The sequence below is a fragment of the Galleria mellonella genome, unplaced genomic scaffold (assembly GCF_026898425.1).
Source record: "Galleria mellonella isolate WM207_F2 unplaced genomic scaffold, CSIRO_AGI_GalMel_v1 utg171, whole genome shotgun sequence".
Classification (NCBI taxonomy): Eukaryota; Metazoa; Arthropoda; class Insecta; order Lepidoptera; family Pyralidae; genus Galleria; species Galleria mellonella.
In genome coordinates, this window is record NW_026442014.1 from 867,771 (window position 1) to 886,784 (window position 19,014).

The 19,014-nt window shown below is 35.1% G+C and overlaps 2 protein-coding genes across 3 annotated transcripts in view; one reads left to right on the plus strand and one right to left on the minus strand.

The window, feature by feature from the left end:
• Nucleotides 1-975, minus strand: LOC113519220 (cilia- and flagella-associated protein 20). The gene is made up of 2 exons (XM_026904273.3): nucleotides 508-975; nucleotides 1-396 (listed from the first exon to the last, which is right to left on the minus strand). Exons 1-2 carry the CDS (start codon nucleotides 781-783, stop codon nucleotides 79-81), a joined length of 594 nt encoding a protein of 197 aa, XP_026760074.1. The 5' UTR covers nucleotides 784-975; the 3' UTR covers nucleotides 1-78.
• A 305-nt stretch (nucleotides 976-1,280) lies between these two features.
• LOC113518233 (serine/threonine-protein kinase hippo) overlaps nucleotides 1,281-19,014 on the plus strand; it is a 44,921-nt gene continuing 27,187 nt past the window's right edge. The window contains exon 1 of one of the 2 annotated variants that reach the window (XM_052892951.1): nucleotides 1,281-1,539. In XM_052892951.1, the coding sequence (XP_052748911.1) occupies nucleotides 1,517-1,539 (23 nt within the window). In that variant the 5' untranslated portion in view covers nucleotides 1,281-1,516. Of the gene's footprint in view, nucleotides 1,540-14,502; nucleotides 15,066-19,014 lie in introns of those variants that run through there. The other variant, XM_052892950.1, reaches the window with a different exon arrangement.

Below are 19,014 nucleotides of genomic sequence, written 5' to 3' on the forward strand. Positions count from 1 at the left end.
TAAGATAGACTTAGTGGTATATTTACTAAATTAATTATTGATAAAACCATTTCATATTTATATTTGTACTAATGAATTTTATGTTGCAACTGCTGTCTTAGCTTTATTTTGTATAGGAAGGAATAACTTAAATTCTGCTGGCAACTCATCTTCCGAGTACAATCTGTCAGAAAAGTATACTCTTCTTATTCGACAATTAGCATGTATTTGGACCCTAAGTGTTTCAACATAGTTTGTGCCATAAGCTCGACGAGTGAAATCAGCTAGATTGAATTGAATTTGGTTCCATCCCTCGTCGAGTCTCATCGGCATAGTACAGATGAAAGGCTTCACTCTTGTTGTAGATTGATAGTTACTAGCCCTAAATCTCCTTCTAACGTTTTTGTCATCTAACACCTGAAAGTTAGCCATAATATTATTTATTATAGAATAGGGTCAAAACAAATAAAAACAAAACTGCTACTTTTAACTGCAGTTTTTAACATGAAATCTATTGTTACTACTGACCTGAACTTCAAACGTGAAGTACTTTTTGAGGTTTTTAATTATCATAACCAAAAATGGTAACTTAATGCCGAGGGTCTTCTTCGGATCGGCGGGACAAGTAATGTACGTCGTACTAACATTGGTACCAACTATTTCCAGCACTAAACTCTGTATATCGTTGTCTGTTATCCTCTTTATGTGCCCATTTCGAACCTTTTTATCCCAGATTTGTAAAGGTTTACTGCCTATACTGTAAAGAATTGACAGAAACCCTGACTGAAAAGTGTTCTTGAACATTATTCCAGATTTATTTCGTAATCACAATCTACCCTTACATATAACATTCAATTAACTACAAAAGTTTAATCAATAATAAAATTGTTTCCCGGTTACATTATAACTTGACAACATGACAGTAAACACGAAAATTTTGAACACGGCCATTGGCCATGCTTTTGTATAAGCAAGTTGCCATAACAACGATGTAAAAAAAAAAACATAATGAAGGTTCATTCACTCTACATAGTTTTTTAATAAGACTTCTATAAATAAGTGCAAAAGTAAAGATAATAATATTTGAATAAATAATGCATAAATGTCGCTGGTTTGTTAAATATTGCTGTGGATCGTAGTAGATCAGGATTGTTAAAAAGAATATTAGATATAACATACCCATTTACCTATTTGAACTTCTTTAAAACGCATCACTTATTACCTTTCTCTATTATCTGTGCAGATTCTATGACGTGATTATTAACTAGACGTGATTGATAACTAGAATTGACAGCTGCAAATCGACAGACGAGACAGACGACAGATGGCGGTTAGCGGCGATTGTACATTGTGTATTGTGTGTACATCCACCAGGAGTTAATTTTAATTTTTTGTTAAATCCCTTTTGTTATTATTGATTATATTTTCTATTTATTCATCATAGAATGCCTATAAGTTTACCTTTAGTGATAATCTAAAGATAATGAACATTTGTTTATGTGTTTCTATTGTGTGACTGAAAAGTGATCAAGCGAAAATGACGGAAACGTCATCGAAAAGGTAAGTTTTATTTAATTTTATTTATTATTTCAAGTTTATTTGCAATTGCCCCATTTACCTGACAATTTCGAATTCTGTAGATGAAACCGGTGCTAGGTACTTGCCACTCGCGTTGTTTATTCTAGACACAACCGTTATGTGACTGCTTTCAGGTTACGCCGATAGGTACTTAATTTTTTCAGTTATTAATATTTGCTGAATGATTCTAATTGTAAATATATTATTTATGTACTAGACATGTTTTAGTAACAGTAGTAATTTACATAGTAGGTATTATTATAAAAATAATTTGATAAATATGGGCAATAAACATGTTTCTATAAAAGTATAACAGTCAATAATACTATTCCATTTTCAAATCTGTAACTGTCCCCACCTATTATGATTTTATTTTCTTTTTTTAAGAAGAAGGTAAAGACTAATATACACTCATACATTTTTTTGTTACAATTTTCACTGGTGACATACTTATATCAATAATGCAAACATGAAATAAATGATTATAATAAGATTGTACTACAATGAATGTTGAATACCCACAAATAACAATTTTAAATCTAAAACTTTTAGGAACAATAAAGTCACAGATAACACTAATTGCAAAAAATACAGACAAGATTTCAATCTGTGGGTTATTATTATTATCAGCTGTTGTGTCCACTGCTGAACATAGGCCTTCATACTTGAACATCCCTTTTGCTTGTACTATACTCATTAATATGGTCATATTGAGTGATATGTTAACCATCTCATAGTTGTGAACATTTTTTTTTTAAATAAAAAAATATAAGCTCTTAATATTTAAATGTATCATAAATTACTTATCATGATATGTACAAATACATTTTAATCTGAACCAAATATTATGACTAAGTAATAATGTTAATATTAAATTCCAAATGCATTTGATACATGTAATTTAAAACCAACTGTGGTTTATCTATGTCTATCACTTATAGTCTGTGTTGATCTTAATGAAAAGTCAACAAATTTGTAATATTAAAAAATACCTCTACATGAAATTAGTAACAAATCAAAACATTCATCAAATAATTAATTTTTTATTTGTATTAATGAACACCAGTAATCTGATTTATGATTGAGTCAATGAATTGTTTATTTTTTTTTTTCAACTGACTTTAAAAAGAAGGAGACTGTTTTTTTTTTCTGAGAGGATATACTTCCATATTGGTATTGTAGAATATTTATTAAAATTAGTCCAGGAATTTAGTTTTTAAATCAAATTAACTGGTTTTTCCACAATTAAAGTTTGTAATAAAATAATCTTATATTGTAATTAAATAAATAAGTCTGCAAACCTGTACCTGAACTATATAGTTATATTGTGGAAAGCCTTTTTCTTAATCCTGTAATCCCTTCGAACATACCATAAAAATACACTTAGTGAGGCGTTATAGTGCATCCAACTGTTGGGAGTAGAGTATTCTCTTTTCTGTATATGTATAGTAACAGGAATTAATGGTTGCATTGCTAGTAACATGGTCTGTCAGGTTGAACTCCTTGCTGCCTAGCCTGGAAACAATGGCAATTAATTCTCAGTGAATTTGTCTTAATAAGCCAATTATTCAAGGCATTGTTCTCCATGTAAAATCATGCATTTAAATCTACTTCCAGCAGTAGTATTTATATATTAACCAATATGACATTGTAATCTTCAAGAGAAGAGTATATTCCTTACTAAAAGGCTGTCAGTACACCTGTAATGTCTTTGGTGTTACGGATGCTTATGAGTAGAGGTAGTCACTTACCATTAGGTTGCCTCTTGTATTATAAAAAAAACTGATTTGCTTTCAGTTAGCTTTAAAATTTCACATTGTTTACATATATTATAAATTCACAATTAACTCAGTGCGATTACAGGTAAACAGTACTTGTGTACATGAATAATATTGCCAATGTTTTGATATTTTCTGCACCAATAATAGTAATAATAGAGAGTGGCTGAAAAAACTGCTTGAATTGTCACAAGAAGATGACGCGATTCAATTCACGTTGAAAGATGTTAAGTCTCCATCCTTAGTTTCATTGTTCACTAGTTTCCCGCCATTTTTTCACTAGTGTCCCGCCATTGTATACTGTTAGCACTGGTGGCTGAACAATGCCTTATTCCTCCATTGCAAAAAAAATTTATAATAAGTACTTCATTTACAAGTATAATTATTCATTTCAGCCATTATCTGTCCAATATAAGCTTCCTCCATAGACCACAAGGAACAGGAGTGGTTTTTATTGCAGTTTACCATGGGGGGGGGGGTTGTCCGTAGTCGCAACACTTGGCAGGCAGATTAAAACTATGATATTATCGACTTATGATGACGTTTTAAAAGGGAAGCTACTGCCCCAATACTTGACCTTTTAAGTTCCCTTAATCACCTCTTACGACACTCACGGGTAAGGAAGGGCTCATTCTATGACAAGACTACACGGCAGGGGGAAAAGGGAATGTTAGTAATGGGCTCTAACTGACCCATTGCCGGCAATACACCTTATCAGGTCGACCTTCACGCCGTTCCCCCTGGAAACCATCGTGGTTTATTCTAGTGGAATTCGTCACGATGAACTGACTGACCTGCTTTCATACACATCTATCGCCTCTCACCGATGCCCTGCTAGTGTATATCGATAACGTAGGGTATGGATAATGATGGAATGGAACCCCGACCTTTCCATCATCATCCATAAAAAAGACTACACGGCAATCTGTATAACTATTAGCATATTCGTTAATTACGTTGAATTTACAGGGTACAGAGGAATAACACCTGAGTCCTCAGGAATGGCATCGCATGGGGGGTATCATGGGCGAAATGGCATCACATGGGGGGTATCATGGGCGAAACAGTATACTCTGTTATGTGCTCATGTCTATAGGCGACGGTTACCACTTTCCATCAGGTGGGCCGTCAGCTTGTTTGCCACTCTAAGTTGTATAAAAAAAAATAACTATTAATTTTCTTCATGTTTTTCTTTTGCGGAAAAAAAAACTGCTCGATTGAAGTATCCGTTTTCTTTTAAGCAAAAGCCCGTTTGTTTTTGAGCAAAATCTATTTGTAGACACACGATGTACATGTCCGGTGTACATACAGGGTCTTGGTCAGTTTTGAAAAATATTGTCTGACAAATTAGTCCCAATTCAGAATTGCATCCGATTCAAACAAAACAATATCCCCAGTGTTAAACCGGTAACTGAATCTGCAATTCTACACAGCGGCCACGAACCAGTTTGTGCAGTAAATTCCTGGTTTTATGCGTAGCTTTCTTGTGCGCTTGTTACCCGATGAATGAGTAAGCCTCAAAAGCTTCGGCCCCACGAGGTCGATCAACTTTTCACCGCCCCGATTAGTAAACAACAAAGTGATAACGAAATATTTATTTATTTAACTCTTTATTGCACCATAAGCAAAAAAAAATACAATGACTAGTGAATAATTCAAGTGAATTACAGTAACATAAATACAGATTGAAATATACACATAAAGGTACAAAAGGCGGTCTTATCGCTAGGGCAATCTCTTACAGACAACCTTTGGTTAAAGGAGTTGATAGAAGTAGGTAAGTGGCGCAAGAGTGAATTAATAATTTTTCGTGCACAAAATACAAAAACCTATAATGCACAAAAATATCGAATACAATATCTATACTATTAATACAAAAGGAAAGATTTGATTGTTTGTTTGTTCATTTATTCATCAACAGAAAGCGACATTATAAGAGAGTGATAGGTTATAAATCGAAAATTCTAGCTAGCTAGTTTGTATTATCATTTGGAATTTAGAATTATCAATAGCGGATGGAGGTATGTGTATACAATAGTGTGTATGAATTATAATTGAATTTTGTTCAGATACTTGTGTCTATATGTACCGTACAATCTCGAAAAGTTACTGAGGGCCTACCATGAAATGTTTTCCAAAATTTCGGGGCCGAACGAAACATGAATTTGATGTTAAAATTATATAAAACATACCGTTTAAACATTTTTAAAATGCTCAAATCTTGTTCCCTTAGATTATTATGGTAGGATTTACGATGAACGGACATGTTAAGCGCTGTTTCTTAGGCTTTTGGTATGAACAAAAACAAGAAATTGAGTCAAAAAATTCGGAATTTAATTTCATGGTAGAGGCCCTGATTTACGTGTATGTTTTTTCGCAATTATGTTACTAGATCAAGTACGTCGTTAATTCTAAATTGATTTTAATATTTGTATAGAAATAGATAAGGTTTACTTTCGCGTTACAGACGATTACGTGACAAAAGTAATATGGGACCATCACAAGCGCATGTTGTTCTTTGCGAAGCAAAAAATTCGTATCAAAATCTATTGTACTTATCTATTTACTAGTAGTCATGATTCCGCATTCTGTATTCAAATATTTTAAATCCACTGTATTCCGCGTGAACCGGTAAGTACATAAAGTATCCTGTACACTAATTTAGGATATAACTCATTCCTGTACCAAATTTTATTGAAATCCGTTTAGTAGTTTTTTGCGTGAAACAGTAACAAATATCCATCTATACATAGTTGCAAACTTTCACATTTATAATATTAATAGGACTATCTGTATTTTGCAGTTTCACTCGCATGAATCAGTAAGTACATAAAGTATCCTACACTACGTTAGGATATAACTCATTCGTGTACCAAATTTTATTGAAATCCGTTTAGTAGTTTTTGTGTGAAACTAACAAAGATCCATCCATACATTGTTGTAAACTTTCACATTTATAATTTTTTTATGGCACAAGTAACGTGTCTACGAATCATCTCGTTCAGCGATGCCTTTATTCGTTTTCAAATAAGAATAGTGATGTCACTAGTGGCTGTTTTTGTGGAGCAAAATTTACCAAGTTGGATCTACTTATACAGAGTGAAACCGTCTCAAATATAGAAGCTTAATGGAAACTGAGCTGCTTCCCCCCCAGCCTCAGCATGTGATTGTGTTATTATCACTCTTTGAAATTCTTAACCAGAGGGAGACTTTGTACAAAAGTCGATTGCTTGGGTACCTCTGTCCCATTCGTGTTTCAACCGTGAAGCAGTTGTGTTTGCATGGCTGTGTTTCGGTTTGAAGAGTGGGATATGGCGTGAATTTACAGGGTACAGAGGAATAACACCTGAGTCCTCAGGAATGGCAACGCATGGCAGGTATCATGGGCGAAACAGTATACACTGTTATGTCTATAGTACTGCTCATGTCTATAGGCGACGATTACCACTTTCCATCAAAGTGGGCCGTCAGCTTGTTTGCCATTTTAAGTTGTATGAAACATTTCTTTGTATATCGCCACGTGTATAAAAATATCCACCCACAGACGAGACTGAAGACATTCGCAGATTATTGTGCTAGTTTCTTTTAGTTGTCCTTTGCATTAGAAGTATAATGATTGCGTCGGCGTCAATTGACTCCAAAATAGCTTTTATGGCTCCCGATTTGTTTTAGTTCTTGATATTTTTTACTTATCCAATGTGGGCTATGATTATTTACCGCAAACTAAATATTCACTCATTTCTCATAGCTATATGGCATAATTATACATACATACATACATATATATATATATATATATATATATATATATATATATATATATATATATATATATATATATATATATATATATATATATATATAGTTGTATTTTTTTCATGTAAATGTATTTTTCTGTGAAATTTGTGGAGAAATAAAATAAATAAATAGCTTACACAGATGTGAGAACAAAGCTATTACAACATTTAATTATAAATGTGGTCCCGGCATACTTTTTTTACACTTCCCTATGGTTGACTGGGAGAGAATGCTTTTAGCATTAAGTCCGCCATGTACACATATATGTTATGTACTAATTAATAAATAAATAGACCTACTCTTATTTTCCCGTGGGTGTCGTAAGAGGCGACTAAGGGAGAGCGTGGGATGAGCAGCAGCGTTGTCTTAAAACATCTTCAAAGCCTAACTGCTGTTGCCAATCCGCCTGCCAAGCGTGGTTAGTTGCCACGCTTGGCAGGCGTGCAAAAACCCCCCAAGGAGGAGGCTTATGTTCAGCAGTTGACAGTTAAAGTCTGATATGATGACGATTCGTTATTTATAATGAACTATGTAATGCATTTATATCGACTAAGTTACTTTGTTTTTTTTCTATGTATTCTTTAATAAATTTGGCGTAGGAGAGAAATATATCTTTATTTATTTTGCTTTCTAATGCTATATCTTCGATGCTTCACGAATATGTTTATTACTACTTATTTATTTAACTCTTTACTGCACCAAAAACATAAAACTGTACAATGACAATTAGAAAATTCAAGTGAAATACAGTAGCATAAAGTACAAATTAAAATTAGACATAAAGGTACAAAAGGTGATCTTATCGCTATGGCAATACTTACCATCAGGTTGACATTCGTCATAACTCGATAGATCTGAGGGCCTACTATGAAATGTTTTCCGAAATTTCGGAGCCAAACGAAACAGAAATTTAATGTTAAAATTACATAATACATGCCGTTTGGAAATATTAAAAATGTTAAAATATTGTTCCTTTGGACTTTTATGATAGGGATGTATGACGAACGAAATGTTAAACTCCATTTATTGGTCCGATTTTGGTATAAACAAAAACACGAAATTGAGTCCGAAATTTCGGAATTTCATTTCATGGTAGACCCGCTGTCTGGGTATATTGGCAATGTTAGTTAATCAAAGACAGGCAAAACTATAGGAAATTACATGGAACGATTGCATACCACTGTATTCCTCAGGAATGGCAATGTATGATGGGTGCTACGGGTATTACGGAATTGAAATCATAGTACTATGACATGAAATATACCATGCTGTTCATTTCAATGGGCAATGGTTACCAAATCCCAGTAAATGGACCGTTACATTCTTTATCATTTTCAGTTATAAAGAAGAAAATAACTTTAAAGATCTAAATAGCCATTGTTTTTAAATATTCAGGTTTTTTTTTAATGGATGATAATGGAATGGTAACCCCGCCTGCGCTATTGGTATACACTGGTGGGGTACCAGTGAGGAATGATAGGTAAGCATTAAAGCAGGTCTGTTAGCCCATTGTGACGAATGCAACAAGTATTAGTCACAATGGTTTCCAGGGGGAACCGCGTGGAGGTCGACCTGACAGGGCTTGCTAGCAATGGGGCAACTAATCCTCATTACTAACAATATCTTTCTCCTAATAATCAGGTATTGGAAATAATCATAACAGACATGTTATTGTACAGATATGATTGTATAATATATTTAGGTGATTACCACGTGGGAACTCGCATGTACTTTGTATTGTTTTCGATTTTTGTTGACCGTAAGGCTGTCTTGAAGACTTTGTTGAACTCAATTAAAATGTCCACAGAAGCAAAACGATTCATTGTCCAAGGCCAAATGTAACGCTCGTCAGCATTTGTACAAATCTTGTAAGTGGCCATTGGGAAACCTATTTTTATTTGATTCTCCTTTAGGCAGTAAATGAGAGTTTATTCTCTTTATAATATTTATACTGTACAAACAAATACATTTTGGTACGCAGAAAAAAGTGTTAATTTCAAGGAATGAATGATATCTCTTTATTGTTCTCTTGAAAGAATGACAGATTATAAAGTTCAACAATATATACACAAACAAAATCAATAATTATTTACATAAATTCCATTGTGATTAATAAACAAATATCAAATAAATGTTTTGAAGGTATTTACGAAACGTTCGTCAATTAACTATGTGTGAACATTACAAATAAGTTCTTAATTTTTTGAAATTAGAACGTGTAATCGTGTGTTTATATTTTGTTTTTTTTCCATAAAGAAAAATCGCGGCTTCAATTTCATTTTTTTGTAGTATTTATATGGGACTTTGCGGTATGGTCCTGGCACAGAATAGGACACCCCCTTCTTTTATCGTGAGGGTCGTAAGAGGGGACTAAGAGAACTTAACAGTCCAGAAGCGGGCAGCAGTGTCTCTCTTAAAATATCACCAAGGCCTAATCCAAAAGGCCTGTTGTCAATCTGCCTGTTAATTGAGGCAGTGATAGACAATTAACCCTTCTTTGCATGATTTTTTTTATTGGTGAAATAAATCAAGGTGATATAATTCATGTTCAAAATTAAAAGAAAAATGAAAAAAAAAAAATTACAGCTATGTTTTTTTTTTCTGCAATGGACATTAAAAAAGTATCCAGACACGATCAAATTAAAGTAAAATTGTTCTTTTATATAATATTTGGGCACTCAATGTTATGATGGAAATTTCCACCAGTATCCAAAGAAGGGCTAATAGCTGATATGGTATAGTATATAATATGGGACTAACACGTAAATAAAATAGTATAAATATGAGTTCAAAACACAAATGAATGCACGATAAATTAAGCACCTCTTCCTTCCGAATAGAAGTCGCTTCCGAATAAATTGATTTGTCGTTCTTAATTCAAAGGAACTTGTTGACAATAGCTGTCAACCTCTAGTTTTCATTTGTGATCTACATATTATAAACATTAAGTCGAATCAGAATGACTTACGAACAGTACTATGTGACGAGCGCCATTGTTACCACTAAGGCGCATTCAATGTTAGTGAGTCAAATATCCTGTCGATGCTCATAGCCCAGATTGGCGGTCATTGTTTTTGTTGTGGGAATGTACGTCCATGTTAATATGTATACGATATTTAAATAATTGGATTTCCACGGCAGCAATCTAGTACAGTATGGACTTATTTTGAACACCTTTCATTTCTCTATCTTACTAATATAATAAAATTGTAACTAAATGATATATTTTGTACTTTGGCCATAATTAAGACAGAATGAAATAGGAAGTTTTAATAAGAGCAATAGATACCAAATGCAAACACCGTGTGTTCCCGGCATAGAATGGGTGACCCCTTCCTTTTCCGTGAGTGTCATTAGAGACGACTAAGGAAGGACGAGACATGGGCATGATGAGCAGCAGCGTTGCTCTGAAAATAACTCTAAAGCCTAACTGCGGTTCCTAATCCACCTGTCAAGCGTGGCAACTACTGGCAAAACTTACCAACTGGGAAGCTTATCTTTAACAGTTAAAGGCTGATATGATGACGAATAGATACCAAAACAATATTTTTTTGAAATTTTCTGTCTTTCTGTTTGCCTATATGTTTTTCGCAGCATCAGGCAATAATTACTTCACCAAATTGGATGCGATTTCACAGTCATATTCCTTAAGATCTAACTTAAAAAGTGATGTATCCTTAAGCTTGATATGCCCTTCAGAAGTTGTTTATTTCTTTGCTTATCCTATTTCTGAATTCCACGCGTACGAGATAGCGAGCAAGAAGCTAGTCAGAAATTATTTGTAAATCATTAAATTCCTTTCTGCTTAGTTGTCACAGGACAGACTGCTATCGAATCACGTGCACACAACCAGACATGAAAGTTGCCTCAAAAGCATAATAATCATAAATTAGGTATGTGTTTCACAATATTTGCAATATTGTTGGTTTACATTTGGTCATTTTAATTTTTTTGTCTCTGTGGTTTCCCTGCTGCCTGTAAATTTTACATTATATCCTATTTTTTTTAAAGATTTTGTTAATATTTTAATAGATACAAACATAATTGTAAGATATAGGTTTTTATTTTTTTAAATCTGGAGGTGCGACATAAGTATAGAAGAGAAATTGTATGCCTTTTTCCTGAAATTTAGAAGGTGTCGCCAATAGACATGTATAGTAATAGTACCATGAACATCATAGGATACACTATGATTCTCATAGTACATTGTGTTGGTATTCTTGTATACTATGCCAATATGCCTCAATACTCTGAAATTTTAATGTATAATTAAAGAATGATTACCCGAATATCCCGGAATGGGATATAACGGGTTTGGGTTTCATACAAACTGTACGCAGTTACAGGATTTTGGATGACAATAGAATGGTAACCTTGCCTGCGCTAACGGTATACGCTAGCGAGGCTCTAATGAGGGATGATAGGTGTAGATGAAAAGGCAGGTCAGTTAGCCCATCGTGTAAATACATCAGGAATTCAGCACGATGGTTTCAAGATACGTGGTCCCACGTGAAGGTCGACCTGATATTGTATATTACTAGCAATAGGACTGGTAGTCTGCATTATTAACAATCCCTTTCCCCTACAGTTATAGGATTGGACAATACGTTGTCGATGTGGGCGGATATCATAGTATAGGTAAAGTGTGATATTTCATGTTCCAATGTGTCTATGTAAGCGAGCGTTCGCCGTTTCTGGGTCGTCGATCTTGGCTGACCTGTCTCGACTTTCAGTATGCGCTTTTTTCTCTTTCCCACACACTTGCCATTTGCTACTATATTATACCATAATGAGTTCGTTATTATTCACCACGACAGTATTTGATTTTTAAACGACATCCAAAATATGTTGTCGGTATCTTTTTTTGACTGCTATATTACTGGGTAAAGTCCCAATTTTGAATGAATTTTAAAAAATCTTTTTGCTATGGAAATGTTTTTTTATTGTTAGGCAGGCAAACGAACAGACGGTGCACCTGATGGAAAGCAGCTACCGTCGTTCATGAACATTTGCAATACGAGAGGAGTTGCTTGTCCGTTCCTGGTCATTAAAATGTTTTTTGGTCCGTTGTTTTTTAATTCCCTATATTGTGAAGGGAAAATTGAAAACAGGAACTGATTCCACAATCTAGAAGTACGAGGACCTAGATGCACTTGTCTCGTAATCATTTCACTTCAAATTCTGAATATATTATTAATAATTCTTTTTGCATTCCATTGGATTTACTTTTATTTAAGTTCCATATTAATTCGTAGTCCAAATATTTTTCCAACACAATGTTGATTGGATTACAATGTTCTTTATTTGGTTCGGCTTGCATATTTACTGTTTTTCCTTTATGAATATTTTTTTTCTATGTGTTACGAATAATGTTGTTACGATTAACATTGCGGCTTTGTTTTGCTTAACGACATTTTAAATTATGCACGTGCCCTTTTTAGGACCTCGAGGCGGTTATTCTCGGTAATTGGGTGGTTTGAGTTGATTTAGAATTAATATTCCGTATAGCATGACTAATTGTTGATTAAAATATATCCTATTCATATTTTAATTGGTATTTATTAACAATTTAAATACTTTAGTTCTCAAGCTAGGATACCTACTTTGTGTTGTGAGAAAACAGGGAACGCTCATCTGGGTCGTACTCCCATATGTATTGCAAATGTCAGTTATAAAGTATTTTGCTTGTAAATCTATATCTTATAAAAATAATTTGATAAAAGCGGTTATTAAAATATTATAATACTATGTGGTTAAGCAAATAAAACATGTAAATTAATACATTACATAGTTACATTTTTTAGTACTCAAAATAGTTCAATAAGCAGTTTAGTTAAAATCTACAGCATTAAATCAATTCCACATAATAAACATAATATAGTTTCAAAACGCAAACAATATATATATATGTATGTTAGTTCACTTAATATTCAAAGAATATTAGATGAGTTCGGGATTTCGGATAACATAAGAGCGCGTCATGCCATTATACGTGGACGTAATGCATATCTAATTTTGAAAAGACTTCTACCCGCAAAACATGCCTTGATATGGTAAATAGAGTTATATTTATTTGCGGTTGTTAGTCCTGCATACGCACTCATGCATAGACAATGAGATCGGTGTCAGTAGACAGTGTGTCTTCTATCCCCAGTTCATTGTACGAAGGTTGCCCACGCGAGAATATCGCAAACGGAACGGAAACACGAATGTGCCAAACGTTGCAGGAATGTCGTCTCATTAATATTAGATCAGCCAACTCTTGCCAATTACAAATGTGGAAGTGATCTGTGCAGTTCCTGGGAAAATATTCCGATAATACTTCATCTTTCATAAATTTGACGAACCGCAAAATTTGCATGTTCAGTAAAATTATACGCATAGCCTTTTAGTGGCTGAAGTCATCGACATAAATGTTTAGTAAACAACAGACAAATTCATAAACAGATATGTAGGAACTTTTTTAAATAAATCATTTGTGTAGGAGGAAGGAAAAGTTATGTGTCCAGTTGTATCTCCCAGAGGAAACCCCACTTCAATTTACTCTACGAGCCATTTATTTTGCATAATATTAGTATCCCTATAAGAATGATAAATAGTTACAGCCATACCATCGGAACTATTGCCTGCATTTTTTAAATACAAAAGTCCTTCTCGATTATGTTGTCTTAGTCATTTATGGCCATTTAAACCGGCTTTGTAACTATTACAAGTTTCATGGAATCTGGTTTTCAATCGTTGCTTGCTTTTTCACGACAGTAACAACTGTGCATAGCTTACAAACAGAAGGTGTCAGCCTCGATGTAACGAGTAGGATCCGCGTGTATTATTTATAGATGGACCAACACGCGGTTTTATTTATCTAGTGCCGCACAGAGCCAGTCCGGCGTGCGCGCATCACATAGCTAGCTGACATTAAAAAAGTTAATGTTCCCTCCTGATTTATGGATTTCATGTGTGCATTGACTTTATTTATTGGTTTTATCTGCATTGTTATCGAAATATTTTATTCTATAGTCTACTGGTCCATAGTACGTGGAGTTGCACTTATTTATGTCTATAATTAACTTGCGCCCTTGCGTGTTATCACTTACTTTCTCTTTCTTTTACAAACCGATAAATACATAATCCATGGCGAATATAGGTCGATGCGTTTTATTTTTTCATATTTGCCAGTCAGGTTGAAAGTTCTGAAGTGTGTCAGCATGCAGGAGCTTTCTAAACGAACAAAGAAATTTACACTACCAACACCAAGATAACTTGTAAATCTTACGATCTATTCTAGGCTGTGACTTTTCCCAGTTGGCACAGAACTACCATGTCCTAGAATCGAGTTTGAAATTTGAACTTGGAAACTTGAATTGAACATCAAAGGCAGTTTGGTTCAAGACATTGTAGGAAACGGTCGTGTTGCCGTCTCTCGGCCGGCTGCGATCTGGCAGGATTCAAGTGTTTATTTCGGGAGTGAAGTTTTGTTAGTCTCCTTTGAATGGATGCCGCACGCTTGGTTACGTAAACGCTCCAACTTGTGTGTGCTATAAGGATCATCGTTATAAAACTATTTGCTCAGTTGTTTTGCTAAATGTGTGCCGGAATATGAATCATTTTGCACTGATAACTTTTTGCAGCGTCTAATCTTTTGTGGTATAAACGTGTGTACTATTTACATAACAGATCTCGATAACGAATGACTTATATAAAAATATTATTCAGCCAAATGTTTATGTTATCACTGTACTCTGTGAAAGTTGGTGACTTGTGTACGCGATTAATGTTTATTGGTTTGTGACAATGATAACTCCTCATGGATAGTGAGGGCAGGTTAGTGTTTTGGAAGAGTGGTGTGTGGGAGGGTGGTGCACCGACACTTGACTGCAACACGTGCAAGAAAAGGCGCGCTGACAGAATGAGTGCCAATGATCGTCCCCAGGGGTACGTTTTGAAGTCATATCTTAGAAATGTAGCAGATTTGCGTAACCTTTTGATTTTTTATCGTTACAAATAATAATAAGTAAAACATATGGTATGCGAGTATATAATATATCGCGCTATGTTTTTTTTTTTTTATTTAACATACAACACTGAAGTGTAATCGCTTAATTTTAATTTTAAAGTGCTTACAAGTATTTCAATATGAGTAGTTACCTCGTGACCTACGTGTTTCCAATTATTTTTTAAGTTGTAGTTCTATAAAGTGGAACAATGTTTTCCCTATTAACGAATTGCATTATTGAAAAAAATTTTATAATAGCACAAGTCATTGCCCGCAGCTATGCCTTCGTGTACTCGTTCACTCTTGTTTTCGTGACAACTTTGGGGAATTCCATTTAAGTTTTTACTATACGTTATTATAAGGAACTCCACTATTCATGCTTCTAAGAATATTCTCACCACTGTGCATGATGCACAGGATTGGTGAGAATGCATTCGGCTTAGTTGACTTATCGTGATGAATTTCCTAGATATAAACCCTACGATAGTACCTCATGGTTTCCTGTAGGCACTTCGTGGAGGTCGACTGCGTGAGATCTCTACTTTCCGTTACCAACAATTTTTACTCTTCACCGCCACGTTGTTTTTAATGGATGATAATGGAATGGTAACCTCATCTGCGCTAACGATATACGCTGGCGGGCCATCAGTGATAGATGATATAATAGATGAGAATGAAAGGTAGATCAGTTAGCCCATCCTGATAAATGTACTTGGTTGGATGGAATTCAGCACGATGGTTTCTAGGGGTAACCACGTGGAGGTCGACCTGAGAGGGTATATTGCAAGCAATGGGACTGGTAGGCCGCATTACTAACAATTATTAACAATTATATAAAGATGTTATTATTACTGTTCTGTCCTGTCTGGTACAGTTTATAAAGATTCATAGTTGTTTATATCCTATTCAGGTCATATCGTGCCAGTATGTCGTAAATCGTGTACTCCTTTCAGCAATACGCGAACTGTTTTTATTTTATACTGTTCTATAAATGGACTGTGTCTCCGAGGAATACGCAGCCACGTGAAACTATTCGTATTTTATTTTATATTTATTTTTATTCAACTTAGAATGGCAAACAAGCTGACGGCCCACCTGATGGAAAGTGGTAACCGTCGCCTATACACATGAGCAGTACCATTGACATAACAGAGTGTACTGTTTCGCCCATAATACCCCCATGCGTTGCCATTCCTGAGGATTCAGGTGTTATTCCTCCGTACCCAGTAAATTCACACCATATCCCACCCTTCAAACCGAAACACAGCCATGCAAGCACAACTGCTTTCCGGTTGAAACACGAATGGGACAGAGGTACCCAAGCAATCGACTTTTGTACAAAGTCTCCCTCTGGTAAATGTATTTGTATGTAATGTTATTTTGTTGTGCGCGACAATAAAATAACAAGCAACTTGTGTACAGTTTCCTCTGCATGTGCATCTCTCATTTAGGTTATTTATAAAGCAGCTGGTTTAGATATATAGATACACAAATAGATATATAATTTATTTGTATTACTTACAGCACACATAGTTCATCATCAATCTGTGAAATTGATCGTTTTCAAGAGACTTTAAAAGAAGGACGTTTCCAATTCAGTTGGTTTTTTTTTGTTTGTTACCTCACAACTCCGTCAGTTTTTTTTTTTTTATATGGGTGATGATGAAATGGTAACTCCACCCGCGCTGTCGGTATACATCGGCGTGACACCAGTGAAGAATGATAGGTGAGGATGGAGCAGGTCAGTTAGCCCATCGTGACGAGTTCAACGAGAATTGTTCACGATGGTTTCCAGGGGGAATCACGTGGAGGTCGATATAGGGCATATTGCTAGCAATGGGGCTGTCAAACTCCATTGCTAACAACCCCTTTCCCCCCAACTCCGTCTTCATATATTTGAAAGGATATATACTTACAAATTGGTGTCATAAAAATTTAATTAAAATCGATGCAGTAGTTTAGTTTTTAAATAAAATTTGTGTCACAATTGAAGTCAGCTTCATAACGTAACAAACAAATAAAGTACCAAACGTAAACAAAAAGGGGGGAAAGGGATTGTTAGTAATGGAGACTTAGAATCTTATTGCTAGCAATATACCCAACCAGGTCGACCTCCTCGCGGTTCTCCCTGGAAACTATCATGGTTAATTCCTGATGAATTCATCATGATGGGCTAACTGGCCTGTTTTCATTCTCATCTATCACCCTTCACGAAGCACCACTTCGCTAGCGTATCCCGTTAGCGCAGGCGGGGTTACCATACCATTTTCATCAATCAAAAAAAAAAATATAAACAAAAAAAACAACCGAATTGAGGACTTCTTCCTTTTTGTAGTCAGTTTAAAATATTTAGTTATACATTGTCAGAACACGTCTATAAAAGTGCCAATGGTTTCTATATCAATTAATATAAGTACTGGATATATTATTATATTCATAGGCTACGGTAACCGCTTACCATCAGGTGGGCCGTATGCTTGTTTGCCACCTCAGTGGTATAAAAAAAAATTTACAACGCAACATCGTAAGAGAGTAACAAAATCTTTGAATGCTGCATAATCTGCAGTGTGCAGACAATGGCACAAAAGATACAAATATCGAACACGGCATCGGATTCAGCCCCGGCTCGAACACGGCATCGGATTCAGCCCCGGCTCGAACACGGCATTGGATTCAGCCCCAGCTCGTAAAATAAATGTTGTAATTAAACAAAATAGACGAGTGAATGACACGGGTCCGGATACGGATGGGGCAGATAAGAGCACCGATATCGTATCTGCCCGTTGTATGTACTTTTCGTTTCAATAGCTCGCTGCCATGTTGTTCTTTCTGGATTTGCTCTGCGGGTGTTGTGGGTGGTGTTTTGTGAGTATATCGTTAATGCTTTTCATTCTATTCATGGGGTTGATTTTGTAAACTTATCTATTACTGGCAATCCGCTTTGACTTCGCACGGGTGTATAGATAGGAAAAAAGAAAAATTATAATTCGAAATCAAACATATTATATTTTGATAATTTGGGTTGCGAAGATTATAGAGATATGCATTTTTTGTATTTTTTTTTATATAAATATTTTGCTTACGGTGTTCGCTGATAATACAGCTTTATATCGTCATCATATCAGCCTTTAACTGTCCACTGCTGAACAGCCTTCCCTTTGAGGGGTTTTACTACTATTTACCACGCTCGTCAGGCGGGTTAGCAATTGTAGTTAGGCTTTGGAGATGTTTTTAAAAGGGACGCTGTTGCCCATCCCTTGTACTTCCTTAGCCGCCTCTTATGACACCCACGGGAAAGGGAGGAGTGGCCTATTCTATGTCGCAACCACACGGAAACTTCACAGCTTTCTATAGGTGACATTTTTTTTTAATATTGGTTGAGTAGTTTTGGGGGTTATTCATTACAAACAATCAAATCTATTCTCTTTATGATATTAGTACAGATTCAATAATTGTAGTGCTAATTCTAGAAATAGAGGATTTAGATTCAATTCCATGATATTAGAAATACTGGGTACTAGTTTTGGTAATTCATTAAACGATTTACTATTACGTCAATCACAAAAAATATGGGGTAAGAGCTGGAAAATTGTGATTACAGGGTTTGCTTTCGTGTTTGTCTCATATTAATTGAAAGTGGTCATTTTAAATCAAATTATATATGTATATTGTGTTTAATAGAGCGGAGCAATACTTCACGCCCGATCAACGATTACTGCTCTATAAATCGCAAAACCGGCACCACATGGAGTATTGCTGTCGGTTATGGGCGGGAGCACCTAGATATCAGCTTGAACCCGTCGATACAGTGTAACGACGAGCTATGAGAATTGTCGATGATCTCAGGGTTGCAAGCGGTATCAAATTCTTAAGTTTTAGGAGATATTA